Raw genomic sequence first — 26351 nt, forward strand, 5'->3', positions numbered from 1 at the left:
TATATGATGCTTATACTGTGGGGAAAGGTGTACTGTGATTGCCAATTCTGTTTTATGAAATCAATGAAAATAAAACAAATTTGAAAAAAAACTTGTCTCCAAATGTATTACACTGAGGTGGTATCACATACATAATACTATCCAAGACAGCAAATTAACACCTTTACAAATGCAAAATGTAGATTAGATTTTCAGGTGCAACAAATGACAATAACAACTGTACTGATGAAGAAATGGTAGTCAAATCCTTTGACTAAAATAAGTCGATACTTAACTGAAAACTGCATTTTGTCCACTCTAAATTTCTGTACAAAAGCAACTTCATTCACATGGATTGCTTTCAAAATTCTGCACCTAAACCCAGTTTTATATGTACTGATCAATGCAAATTTAATAGAACATTTAATAATATCTCTTATTACAAAAACTCAGTCAATACACAATTTTTTCTTTGCTTAAACTGTTATGTGACTAAAAAGTAACCATGAAAATCTGTTATACCCATGGCAATAAAGGCTCAAGCATACAAAGATTTCCCAAGACTATTTAAATTTGATATTAGCATACTTTGTCAATTAAGCCTCCTAACTGGCTCATGCAAGACCCTTCCACCAACCACAGCAATTTTAAAAATAATCACACTGCTTGACTAGTACAATGTTTTGTCAGCCAAGCTGTCCCCAGCAAAATATATTTGCGTGGACTTCTTTTGCCCATGTATGTACAACATGCAAGACACCTTTCTCTGCTTTGTTGTTTAGTAAAGAATACTGCTCAATACATACTTATAACACTGCTCAATACATACTTATAACACTGCTCAATACATACTTATAACACTGCTCAATACATACTTATAACACTGCTCAATACATACTTATAACACTGCTCAATACATACTTATAACACTGCTCAATACATACTTATAACACTGCTCAATACATACTTATAACACTGCTCAATACATACTTATAACACTGCTCAATATATACTTATAAATCAAGAAATTTAGAAAAGATAGTTAAGTCAGATTTACTGTAATATGTACACAAACCAAATAAAAAAATCAAGAGGAAGAGTGTAGTAAATTATCCAGAAATTCCAATATTTCAAAGCATATGTTTGACACAATATTTTTTGACCAAATATCTGCTCAATTTCCTATCGAAAATGTGTGGAAAAATTTATTTTTCTATCTGCAATTATCTGGCTGACCACATGAATTTATTCATTTTATAAACCATTGAGTTCTCATAATTATATCTTTTTACAGAAGAAATTCAGTCCACAATGACCATAAATTAAATATCTTAAAAAGAATAATTGCATCATACATTTCCCTCTGCTATTTCATACTGCAATAATGTTATGTTGGTATACTTTCTGCTTATATATGAAATTCAGCTTCTGATGTGTGTGGGATGAAAATGTTTAAGTTAATGAATGCCCCCAACAGCCCCCAATCCAACAATTTGGGTAAACCTACTTCAACTCTTTTTGTCAGCTTAAAAGTATGTTTGTTGAACAACAGTATTTCTGATCATTACCTAAACATCTAACAAGAGAAAGGTGTGATAAATATAGACAAGCAAAAACAGACAAGGCCACTGGCTGTATTTCCTGTAATGTGTAGCCAAAGAAATCTTGAGTGGAAAGTATGTCAAATAGTTGGTGTTACATCCACTTGCTTTGAAACTGCCTTAATGGGCAGAAAAATATGGCATCAGTCAATCTGCGAGACTAATAGACAGAGTCAATAGATGTCTTTGAACCTTTCTTGCCACAGGTCCACATGTGCAGGGGAAGAACTGAACAAGGTGAATGTTAGTGAACTTGACAGGGTAATTTGAAAATAGCCTATACCTTAGGGTCAACATTTCTATCTTTAAGCGCTGATAAAATCAGCTCATGATGTCTATTACCATTTACATGTGTGGACGGCATCGACAAAGAGAGGGTGCTATTGATTGATCCACCCAACGACTGGCTCGTCGTTAATCCTAGCTCAGAGTTCAAATCATCATCCCATAAACCATTCTGAAGAAGAAAAGAAAACAATTATCAGATTTGATTTTGCTCTTAAATAGACAAATTCTGAACACATTAGTATGCAACATTAAATCAATTCTTCTGGAATGTAAGCTCCTGAAAATATAAGATGAAAACAAAATTCTCTTGAATGAACTGACACTCAAATGGGCTAAAAGAATTTTAAAGAATTCAAGACCATTTCTTCCTTTTAACTGACAAGTGTTGAAACCTCTTTGAAATTCTTCAGCAATAACAGTACTTTCAAATTAGTTGCTGTAGTGAACATATATGATGCCATTTGTGCACCATTTTCATTTAGAACAAGATTTGTGATGAAAAGTGTATGTCCAGATCATCATCCATAGTAGTTACAGGAAGATTTCCATGATAATAATGGCAGCCATATTGGATGTACAACTGGCACCATTTTCATTTAGAACAAGATTTGTGGTGAAAAGTGAATGTCAAGATCATCATCCATAGTAGTGACAGGAAGACTGCCATGCTGAAAACAGCAATAGTCTCATTTAGGACCAATTAAACCATGAGATGAATATGTGTCAAGTTTAATTTTAATCCTTCTAGTAGTTTTGGAATATGCTAACAGATGGATGGATGTTGATGAGAGACAACAGGCCAGCCCATGATCTCTTCTGGTCTATAACCAGTAGAACAAAAAATTAGGATGTTTGGGTTGTTTTTCCATTGTCACAAGGCAGCAGACCTGCCACCTTGAGTGGGCTGAAAATCAAGATGCCTAAGAATTTTTTTAAAAAGGATTTGGAAGGAAAAAAAGGATCAGTGTTTGCGACAATATATTACAAAAACTTAAAGGAACTGACATATCCACTATTATGCTATTTACTCAACATAAAAAACACATGATACTGATATTTAGTGTCAATTCAATTAACACACAGAATATCTGCATAGAAGATGACAATGGAAAATGACAGATTTTCATCGTATGACCAGTGCATACCTCAAAGAATTTCCACATCACTTTTGCTCTCTAAAGAAGGTCATTGTGAATATTTTTTACCGTTTTAAAAATCAGAATTGTGGGGGAAACAAATTGGAAAATAAGAATTTTTAAAAAACAAAATTCAGGATGATCCCAAGTGAATCAGGATAAAGTGGAATTGTGTCAGTGACTGCTACATTGATTTTTCCAGACTTCTGTGCATTACATGAAAACTGCTTACATAATTTATATAGAACTGCAAATAACTCTTTTTACAATGTGGAGAGCAAGGAGACTATGATGTTGCAGAAATCATGCTACATTGCATCCTACATACAATCCTGTCCTACTATCCCTTCTCTTGCAAATAATATGAATGACCTGTCCAACATACAATCCTGCCGTACCGTTACTTCTCTTGCAAATAATACAAAATGCTGGCTAATCATAATTTAGGTATATTCCACTGATCACAGGGCAAGTCACACTGTCCTGTGCTGTGGCCAAAAGATGCTGCATTCATCCTTTGATTAAAAATGTATTTACAATAAAATTTAGGTAACAAAAATGATCCTTTTGCTAGGAGAGTAATGTTCAAATGAAGATGTATTCATACACAAAACTGAATGACAACATGGCAAACATTACACTGTACATGAGAAACTAAGTAATGTGGAAAGCTTTATCAAACTTAAATAAATCAAGAAAATGATAAAATGTGTCCCCTCGCCCCATGTATGGAAAGCATATTAAACCATTCCACAAGTCACAACAGGTGATTTGAAACAAATACTGTTTACACTCATGTATGAGTCCAACTGCAGGAGTAATCAGCATGTGCATTATGCCTCGACAGATCAGAACTTTTGTTGTCTGCAGTTTCACACAACTTATAGTATAGATAGTAGAGATAGCTCAGATAATAAAGGATTAGGACTCAATCCCAGCTCCACCATATACCTGCAGTGCTAGATCGGACAACGAAGGATCAAGACTCAATCCTGAGTCCATCATATCAATGTCTTTCAAATCCTCAACATCCACTTCCTGGTCTTGATCAGGATCCACCTTCACAATGACTGTATTTGGCTCTGTTTTGATTATGATGTTTTTACATGGAGTGCTGGTTGTGGCTGTACTGGTTGGGATCACATGTGGGGCTGTGGACTCAGGGATGACTGGTTTGGACTCCTCTTTCACTTGCCCTGCCCTGCCCTGCTCTATCAGTTCAAGGTTTTCTGAAAAAAATAGAGATAATTTATAACATGACTCTCAACCTCGACAAATGAGAAAAAGAAGTATTCAAGTCCCTTTCCTGATAGAAACAATCACAGCCAAACAGATACTGTACTAAAAACCACAAGACCTCTTTAGAAATAGGTGCTCTACACTGATGTCCCAATCCATTCCTGTGATATCCTCAATGTTTTGAGTATGTCAACCAATGTCAACCATAAAATTCCTGATGGACATAGCGAGGTTAAAAATCCATATAAATAAAATAACAATATTTATTCCTGCTATGTAATTCTAAGCCTAAAAGGAAAAACAACCAATAAAAATAAACATGTATTCATTGTGGGTACTTGTTTTTATATGGGAAGTTGACAATTTTGCCACAATGGATTGCATGACATTGTGTAACACATTAGCCCACATTATAACTGTTTAATAACCATATTACAGCATTAAAACGTGACATGCTTACCTTCCTAACAAAGACTTTTCCTGCTTTTATCCCCAAAAATTCCCAATTTGGTTCCTATACATGTACCTACATTTACCCAATTCCAATGGCTCTTGAGCCCCAAACAGAAATGTTAGGAAAAGCTACAAATAAATTGTATTTTTCTTTAATGTAAGAATTGAAATTTCTTTTCTTTACTAATTTAATAAACCTTAATCAATGGTCTAGCATCCCAAAATATGGGTTGCATTGTTATAAGTTCAGTTGCCTACCTCCCACCCCACCCCCATGATTTGACTTGGTTACATATATGAAAGACATAACTGGTTGTGTGAATTGTGTCTACCTGGTCTGGCCATGCTGTTTTTCACTGATTCAGGATCTTTCTTCCTCCACTTTATGATTTCTTCCTCCATTTTTTCAATCTTGGCAGGATTGAGGCCCCATAGGCAGCCCTTACGAGTGTGAGAACCCACAGACTTGGGAGACTCGACCTTCTCAAAGCACTTGTTTAGAGACAGGTTATGTCGCACAGAATTCTAAAATTAAACATAAGAAAAAAATTAGAAGAACAAAAAACAACTGGAAAATCTCAAATTATTTATCTACGTGTGACATAAAATTTACAATGGCAACATTAATTATTCTCACATTAGTAGTGAAGTGGTTATGGAGATATCGTGACATCCATAACAACATTTCCATCCATTTATTCATCCATAACATACCTTTCCATCCATTTATTCATCCATAACATACCTTTCCATCCATTTATTCATCTATAACATACCTTTCCATCCATTTATTCATCCATAACATACCTTTCCATCCATTTATTCATCTATAACATACCTTTCCATCCATTTATTCATCCATAACATACCTTTCCATCCATTTATTCATCTATAACATACCTTTCCATCCATTTATTCATCCATAACATACCTTTCCATCCATTTATTCATCCATAACATACCTTTCCATCCATTTATTCATCCATAACATACCTTTCCATCCATTTATTCATCCATAACATACCTTTCCATCCATTTATTCATCCATAACATACCTTTCCATCCATTTATTCATCCATAACATACCTTTCCATCCATTTATTTATCCATAACATACCTTTCCATCCATTTATTCATCTATAACATACCTTTCCATCCATTTATTCATCCATAACATACCTTTCCATCCATTTATTCATCCATAACATACCTTTCCATCTATTTATTCATCCATAACATACCTTTCCATCCATTTATTCATCCATAACATACCTTTCCATCCATTTATTCATCTATAACATACCTTTCCATCCATTTATTCATCCATAACATACCTTTCCATCCATTTATTCATCCATAACATACCTTTCCATCCATTTATTCATCCATAACATACCTTTCCATCCATTTATTCATCTATAACATACCTTTCCATCCATTTATTCATCCATAACATACCTTTCCATCCATTTATTCATCTATAACATACCTTTCCATCCATTTATTCATCCATAACATACCTTTCCATCCATTTATTCATCTATAACATACCTTTCCATCCATTTATTCATCCATAACAACATTTCCATCCATTTATTCATCCATAACATACCTTTCCATCCATTTATTCATCCATAACATACCTTTCCATCCATTTATTCATCCATAACATACCTTTCCATCCATTTATTCATCCATAACATACCTTTCCATCCATTTATTCATCCATAACAACATTTCCATCCATTTATTCATCCATAACATAAAACCACTGGGCAAAACATACAATTTAGTTCACAAGTTCCCCATGTAATGACAATCTGCAAGAGTGATATGGTTTCTTGGCCCCTTCCCTGGGTTGCTGGGAGAAGGTGATAGTTCAAATTTTAAAAAAAGCTCTGCAATTACAGCAATATTTCTAATTATTATATATATTATACTTTATTCATAAAATGCCAAATAGGCCTAAAATAATGGAATGGACATTTTGGTTTTTAAAAGAAAAGTTCTGCATCTACAGTGATATTTCTAACTTCATACATAAAATTGCCAAATAGGACTCAGATATGGACATTTCGGTTACAGTCCCTAGCACCACTGGTCAATGTACAGGCGATGGGAAGGAATATGTAGTAAAAAGTGTATGGACTTGCCATAGATACCCATCAAAGTTGCTGTAGTTTTACTGCAGGGTTCATTTCAGATGGCGCCCTTGTGGCAATTACCTTTCAATCTTTGGCATCCTGAGGTAGCAAATGTAACACCCATCGGATATAACACCCCAAGGAAATGGAGATAAAAGATTGATATGGGTGACTTTATAAGCTTAATTAACCAAATCTGAAGCTGAATGAACTGAGTGCATATTAGATGATGAATTTCAGTAGATGATATTAGTTGTACTGGTTTTAACAAGCACTGATGCCAAGGGGGAGAACTTGGTGTATCCTTGATCAAAATAATAAAGAAAATCTTCAATGACATCAATTGTTGCATTTATTTCCAAAGCAGTTTTGTGTACTGAGATGAAAAACTGCAGACTCAACTGTCCAAAATAAATTCTAGCATGGAACATGTGGATTCATCATGGAAGGCTCTCTATTGGGGAGGCTGAAAATGAATAAAGGAGCTTGGCTCACTGACTTAATAATTATTCATTTTTCCAGCATTATATACTTTTTATCCGCCATTTTCAAATCAGGCTATAGCATTAAAGAGCCCTATTATGGACCTATCTGATTTTATTATTTTAGCATGGGCGTTTATGTGAACAGAAGATATAGCAACTAACTTACCCAAAACAATGTATTTCTGGTTGACTCCCCATACCAATTTTTCATTGCTTACCCAACCATTTTACCCCCACAGGTGACAAAAAAACCTTTTCAAAATAAATTCCCTGAAATTCATTCGTGCATCTTACTGAGCTGGTTTAGCCCAGCACTTGTAGTGCTTAGTGTATGTATGTGTGTGTGTATATATATATATATATATATATATATATATATATATATATATATATATATATATATATATATATACACACACACACTATAATCATTATAATATATACAAAATGTTTAAATAAAAATAGACTAATATTATTTTAAAATTCTGAAATTGATTTGTCCATCTAATTGATCCGGTTTAGCCCAGTACTTGAAGCACTAAGTACATTATATATACAGTACTAATCATTATAATCAATCTAATGTTAAAAAGAACAACAAAAAAATACCTTACTACCTACCGTAATTTAAAACCAGTGTAACACAAATTTTATTTTGCCCAATGACCCAAGCTTGATGCCTGGATCCATCATTCCCATTACTGCAAGCATCTCCGCTAGTCAACGTTCCAATATGTTAACCTATCTACACCCTTGCTATTTCAGTGCTGTGTACTAGCAACCTCTACTGGGTTTCACAAGTTACCTTTCTTAGTATATAATACCAACTAACCAACTGTGCAACAGCAGTGTGTTATACATCGGCTGACAATGGTGGAGGCAACTGATGTCAAAAAGGTACTTCTTAAGTTTAACATCAAATTCTGACTACATACCAGAAAGAAGCCATTACAGGTGAATTTGAGGGAAAGAATGTATTTATGCAAACACTGACTGGCAGCAATAAGCTGCTTCTTTACGAGTCCATTCCAGTTAGGTGCTCCCAGTGTCTATGTAGAAACCATGTTCAAATCTGAACCATTTGCTTTTGATTGGACACAGTGGGTTTGCTGCTGCATCCAATAATTTCATAGGCCTGAAGCATTGAAATATCTTATCAATTCATTAAGATGTAGATAGGTTAACATATCAGAACCTTGGCTAGCAAAGAAGCATTACAAGCCACAAGTGACACATCTTAGCTAACCAAGGTTCTGATGCTAACCCTATCTACACATTGGCAAGCCAAACATATTTTAGTGCTAGGTGCTCCCTTAGCATCGTACATCTGCTGAAAATGGTCGAGATACTTTTATAACTTGAACATCAAAAGTATGACTACATACTAGAGAGAAACCATTACAAGTACATATGAGTGAAAGGTATTTGTAAAAACACAAGACTGTCAGTAGAAAATTGATTATTTATGAGTCCATTCAAGTTATGTACTCCCCTTGTCTTAATCATGTAAGAACAGTGTCCAAATCTGAACAACTTTGGCTTGCCAGTGCATCCAATGAAAGAGACACGAAGCACATAAATATCTGAACAACCTGACAAGGTGTAGGTAGGTTTATCATATCAAAACCTTGGCTAGCAAAGATGCAAGTGATAACCTGTCTGATAAGATTTCCTCATTTTCTAAAGAATTGACACAAACCGGTTCAAGCAATCATTATGATCCCAAGTACAATTTTCTCACTGGGAAGACAAAGATGACTGTGAACCACATGTAATTCACTCTACCTATTCATTTGCGTTGGGGAGACTACTCTTCCAGAAATAAAATTCTAATAATGGAGGTAAATATAGTAAAACCCTGATATTTAAGACACAAACAAATCAAAACAGTGTAAACAAATATAACAATAAATATAAGTAAGATATTTATATCTTTATCAATTTGCTCTGGTCAAAAAGCCAATAAGAGCATGTAATTAACACGTACACTTTTCTTTATAGAAAATGTTTACGTTTTTTGTTGACTTGTAATTTCTAAAGTTAACCAGAGGGCAACTGAATGTACAATATTCATGTGACCATTTTAGTCACCAGTTTTAGCAGTTATATATATTTCAATTGGACAAAAAGTCCTTAAAATGAATGGATCTGTATTAAATAGTACACTATTAAACAAAACATTTAATCTTATCTATTATACTATTAAACAAAACATTTAATCTGATCTATTATACTATTAAATAAAACATTTAATCTGATCTAAAATAATTTTTATGAAAAACTATGTTCTCAAATTATACAAAATGAAACTTCTGCTTGGTAACTTCCAGTCTTTAATTCCTCTGAAGAATTTTGAAAATTTCAGTCAATTAATCACAAAAAAAAGAAAGTAAGGATAAAGGAAAGAATTATGTGAATGATAAGTCTTGACAGACATTGGGAATGTTTACATTTTATTATCTCATTAGGTTTTTTAAATTTTTTTAAATAGGACAAAATTAAAACCTACAAGGGCTTTTCTCATTATTTAGTGTGTCAATTGAACATAAATAAATGCATGGCTGTTAAATTCATAATTAAAAAAGTTGTGAAAGGTCACCTAAAATATTTTGTTAGGAAGCCAACAAAAAATACAGGAGTTGAAATGGAACAATATTTAGAAGACTTTTTTCTATAAATAGTTGCAGGTACTCTTTGTTTGCTAATTTGGGTAGGGTGTCATGGTAACTTGATTCCCCTAAGTATGCATTATTGTACATGTCATTGGCTGACAATGGCAGAGCATTGATCAGTGAAGATGATAGTCTATCTTATTATCTGGATACTCCTTTGTGATGTACATTTCATGACCATGTGACTGCTAACTGACCAATCTGAGCCAAAGGCTACAATTAAACAACAAAGCAGACAATACTCCACTGGATATCCACCTGTTAGCAGTTTGGTTATGTGACATAAACCAGCCAACTGGAGAGGCTCTCTAAGGGGGCAACCATAGTTATTCTTAGTACAGTAGTTGTATTCCTACATGAACTTTTTTCCCTCATAATCAGCAAGGCCATGAACTTAATCTAACCATGTAAAAACAATGGGCATTGAAACGTGAAGCTATCCCAGGGATTAAGGTTCAGTAATCCAGCAATTAATAAACCACACAAAAATCTAGTGACTTATTTTAAAGTTCAGTTATAGATAATAACAATTAAACCATGATTAACACAATACTAGTAGTTCAGTTTTAGTGTTACCTTCCATCCATCAGGTGCTGTCTTGAAGTATGGAAAATTTTCTCTGCAAAAGAATTAATAATAACAATAACTTCATGATGACATGTCATATAATTTATCATAAAATAAAAGTTGGAAATATACTGTAATTATTCACTTGTTAAGAAGAAATTTCTGGGGTGGGTGGGTGGGAACTGTAAAATTTGTTGTCACATTTTTACAACCGTACACTATGTGAGTGGTAAATAACTATCTGCCATCCAGTTTTCATATTATCATGGGCAGATTGAAAATAGCTTTTCTTTCTGGTCATGAAAATATAAAACTGGGCATCTCAAATCATGACTTTTTTTTTCTTGTGCAAAGCTTTACCAAGTAATACAGCTATAGTTCTTAAATATAAAATAATCACTAAGAAGTCCAACTGTAAACAACACAGACCCTGATCTGCCATTACAAAACACGCTGGCAAACATGGGTCCTTCTTGCTTACCCTACTGTTAATAAACTGCATTGACTCAGATCTCTAGGTGCCTTATAGACTGGCTGCTCAGAATCCTTGTGGGTTGCGTATATACATTATCCTTTGGCTACATTTAAACTTCTTATGTAAAAACAGAGCAACTGAATTTATTACAAAATTAATTCATCCTAACATATTTTTCCTTGTCTTATGCAATTTTGTCACGTCTCTTTGAAATGGAGATTCGAAAAGGTTTCAATACAATGGTAAAATCTTGACCTCTATCGAAATGGTTTTTTTTTTATCCTACTGAATTTCTGAGCATAATGTCACTAATTACAGAGTTAGAATCTCTCAGTATTGTTAGTTAATCAAAGTGACATCTATCCCTCGAGGGATACTGCATTGTTAACTGCAGTCAAAACAACTGAACTTTCATCCCACTTTCAACACTGCAAGTTTATGAAAAGACTGGCATATCCAGCTATCCATTAAATAACATGTCAATTATACCTGAATTGAATTATGGTTGAGTAACCTGGAGGCCTAAATATACAGGTAAATGGTCACTTCTTATGGGGAATTTTCCCACAATAGCCTAGACAAAGTAATGGAGCCCTTAGTGGTATAAATGGAATTCCACACAATGTAAACCCCTTTCATCTTTTGGTTGTATGCAATTAGGGAAACAGGTAAAATTGTTCAATTTTGCTATTGTAAACAAGCCAAGACTTAATTTCCTTTTGTCCCATTTCAGTGATTGAACCAACATGCTATTTCCTCATTAATTGACATTTTTATAGTAGGTGAGTATCACAATGTCAAAACACATATAGGTAAAATAATCAGACTACAATAAAAAAAAATCTTCATTCCATGACCTTAATAATTTTTCATAGTTGATTACTTTTTGCACATGCCAACAACAACCACCTTTTGTGTATGTGCAATGCCAGAATTTTGTTTTAAATGACAAGTTTATAAATATCTTAATTTTTTCTCTTCAAAATCCATCTTATTAACAGAAAATGGAAACATCAGAAAAAATATCCAATGAATTTTCACAAAATTAAAATGCATAAAAGGGTAATTAGAAACACAAGATAATCTCATTTATCAAAAACTCATTACTTATTGATTTATCAAAAATGCAGACATGTTTTATAAGCTAGCAGATTCTCAATTATTGCAAGCAAACACTATTATCATTAAATAAATTTCTTTACGAAATTTGTCCAGGATTCCAACAGTTTAGTTGACTGCTTGTTCTGCTAGGCAAGACTTGAAGCTATGACATATGTGACATCAGTTTTACTCACTGTAAACTGTACCCGATACAAAATCTGTTTTAAGTACCACTCATCCAATTGGACAAGCATCATTTCTGTATTTCATAACAATAATTAAATTGATAAGGATAACACTGTGTTTAGTACCCAACATTTCAACTCTTTTAATACAAATAGTATGCCCTTTTATTTAGTAGTATTAATATTTAGCAGTATTGGTAATTACCCCAACCCTCCTTCAGTACTAATTTGATCTAAATCTAAAAATGGAACAGCTGTGTGTAATTAACATTGGACTTGGCAACAATGAATCCACACTATTATAGACTGGTCTTCATTTCAGCTTAAAACAACTAAAATCCTACAAAATAAACAGCTAAAAAAAAAAAACTGTCCTCTAAGATATTGAAGTGTTGGATCATTAAGAACAGGATGCCATATTCAATTTGAAAGGTGCAACACAACAGAAATAAAGTTTGATGTCATATATAGACACTAATGTTTTCTAAGAAACACCAACTGCTCAGTAATGTTTTTCATTAACTTTAGGATCATTTCATAGCCACAACCTACCAAAAGGTCAGTCTTGACTTGGATATTGTACATAGCTTAAATTCATGTTACTATGCATTATTTCAGACATGAATCGCATCTAATAAATCAGTTGGCCGTCTTATATAGAATCTGTGCATCTTTGTACTCCTTTTATTTCCAGAATGTTTTTATTTACTGATTAAAAAAAGTTGATCTGACATTTTTCACCATTAAATGGTGCATTCAGAGAACAGACAAAACATCTATAGTATTTTGTATACCATTCCATTTTTACCCTATAAACGATTTTAAAAATAGAAGGCATAAGGGATATTTAAAAAATGCACAAAATTGAGTCATTTCATCCATTGATCAATTTATAAGTTTCAACCATAGGAGGATTCCAAACACTCAACTTGTTGGCTTTTCTGAATGAAAGGGTAGTTTCATTAGCAACATGGTCACCATACTTGCTTGGCTAGTCTAGTCTGTTTTCAAGCAGCAGATGTAATGAAGTTCCATGTCTTTGACAATCTCAGTAATTCCATACATTTTGGAGTTACATTTCTATGAACACATATATTCAAGAGTACCTTCTTTTAATTTCTTAAATTTGTCTTAAAAATACTATAGACCTTTTTCAGGAAGTCAAATCTGTGTTTTTCCACTCCAATATTAACACATGCGCAATCAACTTAGGGCAACTTTTAAGCAATTGTCATTAACACTGTGTATGTTCGTGAAGAAAGTTTCAAACAAATTTGTAACGGTTTGACATCTGTACACCCTTCACATAAATAGTGTTTAAAAATCATGAGTAAATAGTTCAGTAACCTGCCTAGTAAAACAGAAAACTAGTTATGAGCACAAAAAGCATCAGAGAGGACCAGGGTAGAGGACAGGATTTGTGGGCCCTAGGAAAAATATGCCCCAATGAATGGCTAATTGAAACAACGATGGACCCCCCTGACCGTTGTGTTCCCAAGGAATTTGTCATACTCTGCTGTCCTGGATAGGATTTACAAAGTTGGATGGTCAATTTATGAAAGAAAAGGGGTGGGTGGATGATTTTCGTATGTGACAAGATATACAATTTGTACAAATCTACGTGTATTTAGATGACTCTTCAAGAATATATACTCGCATAAACACGATGACTTACAAATATCTTTGTTGCATATAATTAATTTCATAGTGGATGGATGCATACAGGTGAACACAGCATTATCAATGCCAGTGTAATCAGATCCCAAGCCCAATCCAAAAAACCACACGAGTTACACATAGCTGATAGTACTGTAGCAACTGGCCGTTGTAAATGTAAGCAGGATGAGTTAACTCATCATTATTATCCATATTTGTTCAAGGAGTTAGCAAACTAAGGAGAGAGTGAGTTGCTAAGCCAATCCAATGCATCATAAGCAGTTTTGGGATTCACATTCATTCCCATTTAATTTATTAACTAAATGGCAAATCTTTGAGGAATCTGCTTAATATATGATGTGCCACCTTTGGTGTTCCTTGTTTGCTGCTAATTAGACAAGTTAACTTGTTTATTTTCGAATTTTTCATTACCATGCAGTCATAAGAGGGGGCGGGCAAGGTTTAGATGACAGTCACGATGCAGTAACATAAAACAATATATACTTATTTCTTGTTAAAAATACTTGATGAAAATGTACATTTCAGCTCTTATACTTGTGTGCTGGTATATTATTGTTTACACTATCTGTGGCGATCTATATGACAAATGTTCTATTCATGTAAGAAGTGTAGGTCACTCTAGTTGCCCTATGCTAAATGCGCATGACCGTACCAGATGCGGCTATGGGATAGGTTTGGCCAGCTAGATATAGTATCTGAAAATGATCTATAATGAAACATTACACACATTAGATGCACATGACAGTTTTTATTGAAACAGACAAAAGTTTTCATAGAAATAGAATATTCTAGAAACCAGAAATGCACAGACAGTAGTTTGTTGAAATTTTTACATTAGGAGCTTCCGTTTATGTTGAATTGCCAACAAGTCAACAGAGTTAGGGACCCCTTGGCGACAATCAGGTTAGAAATTAAAAATCAGTGAATGAAAGGAATAATGTTTTTTTACATCCTTGATTCTTTCAGTTTTAAATTTGGTAGATGGGTACAAAATGGGAGGGTGTGTGCATACTAGGACACAAACTGCTATAAAGCAATATGTTGCATGATTGAAAAAAGGTCAAAGGTTAGCAGTGTCAATGGAATGACATGATGCAGGTTTTAGGTTTCTGCACCTTCAACAAAAGTGAGCATAAGAAAGTCAACAAAACTGAACCCCAAGTCGAAATTAATTTCTCGAGGGATAAACATGTCAAGGAAATATTGTAGCCTTGAATATCATTTGCCCAAATCAAGGAAATATCATAGTCTTGACTATGATTTGCCCAAATCAAGGCTACAAAACCTATAACTATTAATAGAGCAGCAAAATTTACAATCCAAACCACCAAGCAGATCGCATCTCCATTTCATGAACTTTTCTGTGTGTTTCACTCCTCGAAATCAGATACAATGGCGTATTCATAAGGACATGCTGTTTTTGACAGTTAATAGGACTAGAGTGGTTTCTGTTTAGAATGAGCTTAGAAGATGCAGGTTAGTAATAGTAATTATGCATGCATGAAAGCATTGGGAAAAAACACATCCTGATGTGAATCACAGATGCTTTATTGATGGTTACTAGCTGAATTTAGTACCCCATTCAGAAGTACGTAAGTGTTTATACACTAGTGCTTGTCCAGGACAGGTGATTACACAGCTGAGAAGATAATTATTCAAAATAGATCAGCATCTATGTCTGCAAGTAGCTACCTTTTTAATTTGTTTTTAAAACATTCCAAAACTGTGAAAACGACATGTACCAGCCCTGCTGAATCTTTAATAGTCCCTCAGCATTCAAATGGAAACAACTTAAACCTTTCTAGTATTACATATATTTAATCTGAATTGCATTTTGTTATATTCCATTATATGGTACTGTAATGTAAGACTATATTGGACTTAACCATGTCCAAAATCAATTTTTTTTTTCTACCTGACCTAAATGCATTATTTTTGGTAAACAACTGACACATAGCTAAAATATGTGTATTGGTTTAATATCAGGATCATTATCAATAGAAGTAAACATATTTATTTTGGTCTGGGTAAGGTTAATGGAATGCCTCTACAATTAACCAGGTGTACATGACACAGTCCAGGTTATTTATCATAATTTTATTATGAGTCTTTCTAATAACAACAGTTTATTTTGTGAACATAAGCACTTTCTAGATGGCTATTTTCCATTAGGTAACGTTTTTTTTAAATATATATACAAAATGTTAATTGTGACCTGAGGTAAAGTGGAAGACTCTAATCTTGTTACTGGAAAGATTATTCATTTGTGCTTTAATATCTAGCAGAATCAATTTTGTATTGTTGTTTTATCCAGAAGTTCAATTAGAATGGAATTTATTTCTTCAAATTTTCTAATTCATTGATTATTTTCTCTAGAAATAAAGTGCTCATAAAAAGATAATATTCTTTCAGAGACATTCACTGGGATTTATAGTGAATTCAAGCCTGGAAGTATATTATTCCGTTTCAACAAAAGAGTGTACAATATCATACAGACTACCACATGCATATCAACACTTACAGCATCTACTTAATTTGGATTTCAAGTTAAGTTTATTCAGAAGTTTTATTATTAGGACCTTTGTTTCTAATTCTAGGATTATTTTGGCATATAATTCACAATACTAATAGTTCAATTATTTTAATTTTCACTTGGTATTCTAGAAAAAATAAATTATTTGTTGAATTGTACAAAGCCTGTTGTTTTTCACTCATTTCTCTTACTTATTTTACGAGACTAGGCTCATAACACCAGCCTTTGACCTTTTAATTTGTGACTACCAACAATGTACTAGGCCTGGGCTTGCGAACTAATACAAATTTCAAGCCATTCTGACACATAATAAAGTCAGCACAAACACATACATGGTGACAAAATGTGAAAACATTAAATACACTTACATCATAAAATTGTAAATCTCGCTGACTGGTAGACTTCCATTTCTGCTGTTTTTCAATGCCATTGCAATTAAGCAGCTGTAAGAATAGGCTGGTTTGGGGTATACCCTTTCGTTCTTATTAGTGTTATTGTTGTTGTTTTTCAGTGGTTTTGTTGTTGGCTTGACTATATGATGCTGATGTACTCCATTTTGTAAATGCTCCACTAGTACAGGTGAATTCTGTGATGGGGTAACTGTAGATGTATTTCGCACTGTTTGAACAGGTGTGCAAACTGTCACTGGTTGCACAGTGTACCCAATAGGTGTGCAAAGACTGTTCAAATTATTGTTTCCAATAGTTGGAACAGCAACATACATTTGTTGATGTGATGTGTTTAAAACAGCACCTTGAGTGTTCAGAAGTTTCACACTCCCCGACAGCAAACCATTTCGAAGTGTCAACTGATTTAGTTGTCCATTTTTCTGCTGATGCGGAGGGACAGGTAAGCCAGTCTGTGGATTTACAAGAAGATTAGGGTTGTTATTTTCAACCTCATTCGATGCATCAAGTAAACTTTGTGGAATCTTCGATATGTCACTCCATTGCAAATTCTGAAACCAGTTTTCCTGTTCGTAATCAACTTGTAGGTTTGAAGTCTGCATTCCTCCATGTTCTAGATTTGGACTGAAAATCATATCATTGGACTTTTCAGAGTGAAGGTTATCTAGATCCATTAGATGACTCTGTACGTCATTTTCTATCATATCAAGGAAGTTGGAAGGCATGTGATCAAAATCACTGGGACAAAATTCCATAGCTGTCATTTTTCTTCAAGAATCTAAAAAAAAAAAGTTTACATTTTGTATACAATGAAATGAAAAACAATAATCTTTTCCTATATACAACAGTGACACGCGACTGTCACTGTTTGGTGATACCTACTAATTAACAGACCATTTATATACGTATTTTACAAAGAACTTGGTCGTGTCATGTTTACCTTAAAATCTCGAAACCGACAAAATCTAAAATTGCAGTTACTAGTTAGTGTAACACAAAAATACACTTACCTTTTATCGCTTATCTCGATAAATATGTCACTTCATGTCTTCAGTAATGTGATAAACTCGCATGAGAAATAATTCCAGATAAAATACAGAAAAATTTCGAAAATTCAGTTTAAAATTGGTCTGAGCAACCTGTAGTACTATAGTAGTAAATCGAACGTTGGGCTCACGACAAAGAAATGTAATATGTTTAAATGCTAGTTATCTGATTAGTTGATTTTTGAATGGTACAATTTTGATTGGTTACTCTATGGTAACCAGACCAAAGCAATATTCCATATAGGGAAAGTCGGCCATTAGGCGGAGCTAGCCCGAACAGGTGCCCGAACATGCAGAAATTGTGTTTCGGCTTGCATCGATGTATTCAAAAAGAAATAAAATGACGATACATGATTCATATGTGAACATCATAAAAATGTATATTCTGAACATTTCTCAGTTAAGACTTGTATCAGACTTGTCAAAGAGAGTAGAAAATAAATTTCACATATCCTACCTGAAGTAGTCATTCCATGAAAAATCACCCCAACTAATTTTAGCAAAATGCTTTGGAATACCTCAGCATGTTAGCTAGAAGACTGCATGGTACACATGACCTTGAGTTTGCCAGAGGCTCCAATAGGGTTTTAAACAATGAGGGAAGATAAAAACAGTAACGATATATATATATATATATATATATATATATATATATATATATATATACAAATACAATGGCTAATAATTTACCATAAGTGATGTACTGCAAATATTATATTATACGGCATAATTGTCACGCATTGTGGTTCATATTTTTAGAACATGTTTACTTTACATTTTAGGCTTACTAGCAACCAATTATGATAAATAGTGTTGTTCAAAAACAAGCCATGAGTAGAAAATTGGTTTCTGATGTTAACTATAATACATTTGCCGGAGGGAGGGGGGGGGCTGACTACCCGCCGGGACTTGGCATCATGCAGCGCCCCCCCCCCCCCCCAGCCATTCTCATTCCTTACACTTAAGAACCACTGACTGCTCTATTAAGAAATTTACGGCTTTTAAGAAGAGATTAACAATCTGTCGCTGACTTTTGGTATCAGAATGATCCGAATGACTACATACGCTTCTAAGAAATGGCCAATGAGTTACTTTCATAGAAGAATGTATTGAATTCAGTAAAATAGTATAAGAAATGAACCATGGTAAAATATTAGACCCCTCAGAACTACAAGAATCATGAAAAGATGTTTGTTGAGAGGTGTATGGGTGGATTTAATGGTTTTTGTTATGTTTGTTGGTTGGTTATTCAATATATATATATATATATATATATATATATATATATATATATATATATATATATATATATATATATATAATTCAAGTGTTACGTAGCCCAGCCATCGGGTCATTTAAACCATGAGCTATGATGTATACATTTAAAGTTAAACTAACTGAATCAGAGGCGTAGATATGATATTTTGCGCCCGGGGACGAACTATAAAATTGGCGCCCCAGACCCCTCCCGGTTTAATCACATTTTTGAATATTACCCTTGTTTACTTATTATAATGTAACGTTGTAAGCCTCATTTTGGCGCCCCTGTACCTTGGCGCCCGGGGACATATGTACCCCCCTGCCCCCCCCCCCAGCTACGCCTCTGAACTGAATGGGTGTGTGTGGTGTGAGGGTGAATTAAATTTAATCTACAATAAAAAAAGGCAGTCCACGATAACTTTAGTATATGTTGCTTGCCTTGATACATTTTGTACATTTAGTGGTGTGGTATATTGAAATTACTTTGTATTAATTTTTTTATTTTACAAAATAAATATATATCATACTCTAAATAAACTTATTCCAACCACGACCACGGGCAATGACAGCAGTTCTGCTACTTCCCGTCCGTTTATGTGTCACCATTAAAAGGTTGCTCAGTGCTAATATGTGGTAACAGGGAACTAAATGTTTTTTTTTTTTAAATATATATTATTTTATAGTTGCCTCGTGATAGCTAGTAGAAATAAAAATTGAATATATCCATATGCCAGTTTATGTATTCAAACGGATATCAGTTATTTTCATTCTTTATTCCTTCAAGCGCTTTCGCATCAACAACATGGATAAATAAAGGACGAACATTAATGTCTTGTTGAATACTGTATATATGTAACGGAATTGATCAAGAATATACAGACGTGTTAAGGCATGACGTACAGTTCTGTCTCAGTTACAGTCTCTTCCAACACAATGTGCTGGTCATGATTGATAAATATCATGGGGGATGGGTCTTCCAGAATCGCCACCCATCTCTCTCTCTCTTGATGTATATTTTCTGCTCGGCACATTTTGTGCCGAATTAGAAATGTTCAGCATTACGAGAAACGTAAGGTTTCGTCTATGCTCGCTTGTAAGTTGTCTAAATGCAGACAACAAGGGTCTATCTTGTTTGTTCTACTTCTTACAAACTACACAGACCCTGATCTGTGTCTGTGCAGTTTTGTTGTTGGACCCATCTAATAGGCGAGTACACACTTCATTAATAAATGGGTTTCAGACATGAAACACGTTACATTGTATCAAATGGGATCAATAGTGACCTGTCAGTGCATATTTGCAGCAATAAACAGTATACTGATACCGTATAATCGTTATAAATATAACGGCACGGCTTTCACGAAAACCGAACCCGTAAAATTAACGGTACACATCTGAAATATTTATGTTGAGTACAGTATAAAATCCAGTATGTGAACTCGAAGTGTAGTAAAAGTTACATCCCTTTGGTAGTTGACCTTGTTTGCTGGTACGTGCATCGGAGGGTAAGAATATTAATCAGCATTTAATAACTGTTGATGCAGTGTATAGTGCATTGCATGTTGAACAGATATCATATAGTGACCAAACACACTATTTAAATATCGCGTCAACTGCGCGTATCCTCTCATTGGTGATAAAATAGTAGATCATGCAGTCGTTATAGACTAGTCCAGACTCCTCAGCTTCAACAGTAAATGATAGCTGGCGGTGATTGTATTATAACGCGCGCGCTGAGGTAAATAATCCAAAGTTGCCAATGCTTCTGTGTGCCGGCAGATACAGGTGTTACTCGCTTTATTCTTTTCATTATCTCTAGCAAACAGTTCAGACTTAGATCTGCCAGCCCTATATTCTTCGGCAGATCGGACATTATTCAGCCAGCTGTTGCACCATGCATGCGCGTTATACTCAACTTGTATGCACGTGCTAATTAAGGTCTCTATACAATTTCTTTATAGCATCGCCTAAAAACGATAAAACACGAATTACCACGAGATTTTGTAAAGGCTGTTTGGTAATTTTATTTCTTAAATTTGATAAAAAGGTAATGTTTCTAGTTTATCAAAATTTGTACATAAGACTTGTATCTAACAAGGGCAACCACTCCATTGATCATCAGTCTCTGGCTTGAATTGAAGGTCATTCTTTATCAGTCATTTCAAATAAACATGATAACCATAGACCTACTTTTTGACAGCATGTGAGGGTCTAGTAAGATTGGAAAGAGTTCTTTGTTCCTTTTAAGAAACCTGTGCATACAGTAAGTGTGTTTGTGGCCTACTTGGTTTATTGCTGTTCCTTTTGCTGACCAATCTCATTTTTTTCATTGTTGAACCAACATCAGGAAAAAGAAGTACATTAGAAAAATTATTAAATGTGAACAGTGTTGGCAACAAAATGTGACCATTCTTTGTACCATAAAAGTAGATTTTTTATGTGGTTTGGAGTTTGTTTGTAAAACCGCTTTCAGAGTTTAGAAATATTGATACAAACCTAGACGTTAGGACAGGGAAATAGTTGACCAACTAATTGTTCACTGCCTTTCTGTTTTTATTTTATATGACATGAAACAGTGAGTTGGAAACAATTTCTAGGTCGTACAGTAGGAGGGACAGGGCTAGAAGGACACCCCTTAAAGGCCCAGGATATAGAATGGACCAGATACCCTCTACTGCATGTCATAATCGGCAACTATTAGAGGCACCCTTCTGGAGCTGGAATGTGTCCAGAGATGGATTTCACCTCAAGAAGGTCATGGATTTGACCTTATTTTGCATTTAACTCTGGGTTTTGTATGCCTTTTCTATACCTAAACTTGTTTACCATTGAGTAGACAGGATTCACACACACATACACAGGATAGTGAATAACTTAGAGAATTAAGGGGACTGAGTTATTTTTCAAAATGGGTTTCAGTTGATTTGATGAGTAGTCCCAAACCACCAACCCCAGGTTTCAAATACATTATATATTTCTTCCATTGCTTGTGTGTTATTCTGTGCAGATCATTGTACTGTGAGGCCCCAAGTGGCCGAGTGGTCTAAAGCGCTCACCATTTTGGATCACTGCCATCTCACCTCTGTCTGCGTGTGTTCGAGTCCGAGGCTCGGCTAGCGTGGGTACGTGGGAAAGCCTGCCAGTAGCTTCTCGTGGGTCGGTTGTTCTTCCCTGGGTTTTCCAGGGTTCTTCCTCCACCAGTTATACTGGCCGCCATGTATAGCCTATCTTGTGCTGAAAAATGGCGTTCAACCCTAGAACAACAACAACAATCCTTGTACTGTATTTGTGTAGCACACCCATCCAACTTGGTGTTCCCTTGCTTGTGTGTTATTCTGTGCAGATTATTGTGCTGTATTTGTGTTGCACACTCATCCAACTTGGCTTTGTCTTGCTTTTGAGTTAATCTGAACAGATCCTTGTTCTGTATTTGTTTTGCACATTCATCCAATTCATTGTTCCCTTGCTTGTGTGTTATTCTGTGCAGATCCTTATACTGTATTTGTGTAACACATTCATCCAGCTTGGCATTTGCTTGCTTTGTATTAATCTGTGCTGATCCTTGTTCTGTATTTGTGTAGCACACCCATCCAACTTGGTGTTCCCATGCTTGTGTGTTTTATATGCAAATCCTTGTACTGTATTCATGTAGCATTTTCATCTAACTCAGTGTTCATGTTCTTTTGCTATTCTGTGCAGATCCATGTACTGTATTTGTGTATCACACCCATCCAGTTTCAAGGGAAATTAGTATATATTTTTTGGTGCCCAACTGTTTTATTCACAAATACATATATTTAGTGACCTTAAATCTATTAATATGTATCCTCAGTTGAATTACTTTGTATTTTTTGTGGGACTAAAGATTGGAGATATTTGTGTCTCATACTATCCTAAATTCCCCCCCCCCCCCAATGAAATGTTTGTCCTGACAAGTTTTTGTCCATTCTGGTGAGGTAACTATTGACTCTCACATGCCTCATAGTCCAGATATGCAAATGTAGATGCATATTCTTGATTAGTGTGGTTCAACTTCAGTTTGGTTCTTTTATTGTGGGGGTGGGTTGGATAAAACAATCTGTTCCAGCAATAGGCAAATTACTAATATTGCTTTTAGTGGGTGATTTTTGCAGTGTGTTTTAAACTAGTTTAAAATAATTAATTAATAACTTGTTCAGTTTACATTGGTTTATGGTTTCCAAGACAACCTATAACAGTTATGGCCCTTCTCATTTCAGGAAAACCATGGCCACAAGATGGGGCTGCATTGGTGCTGGAAAGATTTCCAATGATTTCTTCATAGCAATTCGGCTTGTCCTACCAAAAGAAGATCATCAGGTAAATCAGTGTGCTGTTAACTAGCTACAATGTCAGTTGTAGGTATATACGGTAATCACATGATAAAAAATATATTCCTGTAATAAAAATTTGGGGGGAAGGGGAAATTACACATTTTGCACTTTAAAAAAATATCTAAAACAGGGCTTGGACAAGTGAATTGCAAGAGTTACTTATCCCTGTTCTCATATTTTACAAAGAACACATTTCCACAACACTGCTTTTGCTTTAACAAAATCGACAGGTACATGATATAGGCTTGATACTAAAATGGGTCATAATTATGAAAATATTATGTTCTAATACATGCTTTCTCAGATGAACATATCGTAAGGGACATGATTTGCAGTCTCCATGTCCATCACTGATAGTTGCATTGTTTGGATGTGATATCTTTCTTCCAACAGGAATGGTATTGAGTAGTGTGTTGCCTGGTTGACTGACAAGGGAACTAGAGACCAAATTTGCATGAATTTCTCACACACTTGGCAGCCTGTAGTCACACCTATCCACAAATTAAAGTCTAATTGCTTTAATCGGACTATACTTACTCATATGTCTTTCTCTTGATGGAATAAAATTCTGACACAAGCAAGGGGATGCATTTTCAAGTTCCGTTGACATACATTTCACTTGGTTGAAATGTGATGGTAGCTGAGGAATGTCAAAGTAAATAGAAGTATGGATATTTTTCTTTAAGAACAAAAGAAAAAGAAATGAATGTTGACAAAAGTAATTAGGTAGCTTTGTTTTGTTAAAGAAGCTTATCCCTTCTTTGACCTACATTGGCATTCACTCTTTCTTTTTCAATGTCTGCTTAAAATACTAATTTTCATGTTAGCTGGCATCATTTTTATTGTGAAAAGTTGATTGCATGCTTATAGAAATATCTGCTGGCATCATTTTTATTGTGAAACGTTGATTGCTTGCTCATAGAAATAACTGCTGGCATCATTTTTATTGTGAAAGATTGATCTGCTGGCATCATTTTTATTGTGTAAAGTTGATTGCTTGCTTATAGAAATATCTGCTGGCATCATTTTTATTGTGAAAAGTTGATTGCTTGCTTATAGAAATATCTGCTGGCATCATTTTTATTGTTTAAAGTTGATTGCATGCTTATAGAAATATCTGTTGGCATCATTTTTATTGTGATAACTTGATTGCTTGCTCATAGAAATATTTCCTGGCATCATTTTTATTGTGAAAAGTTGATTGCTTGCTTATAGAAATATCTGCTGGCATCATTTTTATTGTTTAAAGTTGATTGCATGCTTATAGAAATATCTGTTGGCATCATTTTTATTGTGATAACTTGATTGCTTGCTCATAGAAATATTTCCTGGCATCATTTTTATTGTGAAAAGTTGATTGCTTGCTCATAGAAATAACTGTTGGCATCATTTTTATTGTGAAAGGTTGATTGCATGCTTATAGAAATATTTCCTGGCATCATTTTTATTGTGAAAAGTTGATTGCTTGCTTATAGAAATATCTGTTGGCATCATTTTTATTGTGAAAAGTTGATTGCTTATAGAAATATCTGTTGGCATCATTTTTATTGTGAAAAGTTGATTGCTTGCTCATAGAAATAACTGCTGGCATCATTTTTATTGTGAAAAGTTGATTTCTTGCTTATAGAAATATCTGCTGGCATCATTTTTATTGTGAAAAGTTGATTGCTTACTTATAGAAATATCTGCTGGCATCATTTTTATTGTGAAAAGTTGATTGCATGCTTATAAAAATATCTGCTGGCATCATGTTTATTGTGAAAGGTTGATTGCATGCTTATAGAAATATCTGTTGGCATCATTTTTATTGTGAAAAGTTGATTGCTTGCTCATAGAAATAACTGCTGGCATCATTTTTATTGTGAAAGGTTGATTGCATGCTTACAGAAATATTTCCTGGCATCATTTTTATTGTGAAAAGTTGATTGCTTGCTCATAGAAATAACTGCTGGCATCATTTTCATTGTGAAAAGTTGATTGCTTGCTTATAGAAATATCTGCTGGCATCATTTTTATTGTGAAAAGTTGATCTGCTGGCATCATTTTTATTGTGAAAAGTTGATTGCATGCTTATAGAAATATCTGCTGGCATAATTTTTATTGTGAAAAGTTGATTGCTTGCTTATAGAAATATCTGCTGGCATCATTTTTATTGTGAAAAGTTGATTGCTTGCTCATAGAAATAACTGCTGGCATCATTTTTATTGTGAAAACTTGATCTGCTGGCATCATTTTTATTGTGAAAAGTTGATTGCTTGCTCATAGAAATAACTGCTGGCATCATTTTTTTTGTGAAGCGTTGGTTGCATGCTTATAGAAATAACTGCTGGCATCATTTTTATTGTGAAAAGTTGATTGCTTACTTATACAAATATCTGCTGGCATCATTTTTATTGTGAAAAGTTGATTGCTTGCTCATAGAAATAACTGCTGGCATCATTTTTATTGTGAAAAGTTGATTGCTTACATATAGAAATATCTGCTGGCATCATTTTTATTGTGAAAAGTTGATTGCTTGCTTATAGAAATAACTGCTGGCATCATTTTTATTGTGAAAGGTTGATCTGCTGGCATCATTTTTATTGTGAAAATTTGATATGATGGCATCATTTTTATTGTGAAAAGTTGATTGCATGCTTATAGAAATATCTGCTGGCATCATTTTTATTGTGAAAAGTTGATTTCTTGCTTATAGAAATATCTGTTGGCATCATTTTTATTATGAAAAGTTGATTTCATCCTTATAGAAAT

At 34.2% G+C, this 26351-nt stretch overlaps 2 protein-coding genes across 7 annotated transcripts in view; one reads left to right on the forward strand and one right to left on the reverse strand.

The window, feature by feature from the left end:
* LOC149785787 (uncharacterized) overlaps positions 1-18479 on the reverse strand; it is a 30998-nt gene extending 12519 nt beyond the window's left edge. For 3 of the 4 annotated variants that reach the window (XR_016425450.1, XM_089979707.1, XM_089979705.1), the window contains exons 1-6: positions 17953-18109; positions 16904-17720; positions 10574-10616; positions 5029-5221; positions 3956-4233; positions 1923-2037 (exon numbers count right to left, since the gene is read on the reverse strand). Coding sequence is in view for 3 of the 4 variants with exons in the window: in XM_089979707.1 (XP_089835833.1) it covers positions 1923-2037; positions 3956-4233; positions 5029-5221; positions 10574-10616; positions 16904-17706 (1432 nt within the window). In the remaining variant the exon portion in view is untranslated. Of the gene's footprint in view, positions 1-1922; positions 2038-3955; positions 4234-5028; positions 5222-10573; positions 10617-16903; positions 17721-17952; positions 18110-18445 lie in introns of those variants that run through there. The other variant, XM_089979706.1, reaches the window with a different exon arrangement.
* Positions 18480-20660: 2181 nt separating this feature from the next.
* LOC149785788 (trans-1,2-dihydrobenzene-1,2-diol dehydrogenase-like) overlaps positions 20661-26351 on the forward strand; it is a 46413-nt gene continuing 40722 nt past the window's right edge. Inside the window, exons 1-2 of one of the 3 annotated variants that reach the window (XM_089979710.1) lie at positions 20661-20753; positions 23487-23586. In XM_089979710.1, the coding sequence (XP_089835836.1) occupies positions 23494-23586 (93 nt within the window). In that variant the 5' untranslated portion in view covers positions 20661-20753; positions 23487-23493. Of the gene's footprint in view, positions 20754-20962; positions 20987-21370; positions 21512-23486; positions 23587-26351 lie in introns of those variants that run through there. The other 2 variants (XM_089979708.1, XM_089979711.1) reach the window with 2 other exon arrangements.

This window comes from Sinohyriopsis cumingii, chromosome 13 (assembly GCF_028554795.1).
Source record: "Sinohyriopsis cumingii isolate HCF-2022 chromosome 13, ASM2855479v2, whole genome shotgun sequence".
Taxonomy (NCBI): domain Eukaryota; kingdom Metazoa; phylum Mollusca; class Bivalvia; order Unionida; family Unionidae; genus Sinohyriopsis; species Sinohyriopsis cumingii.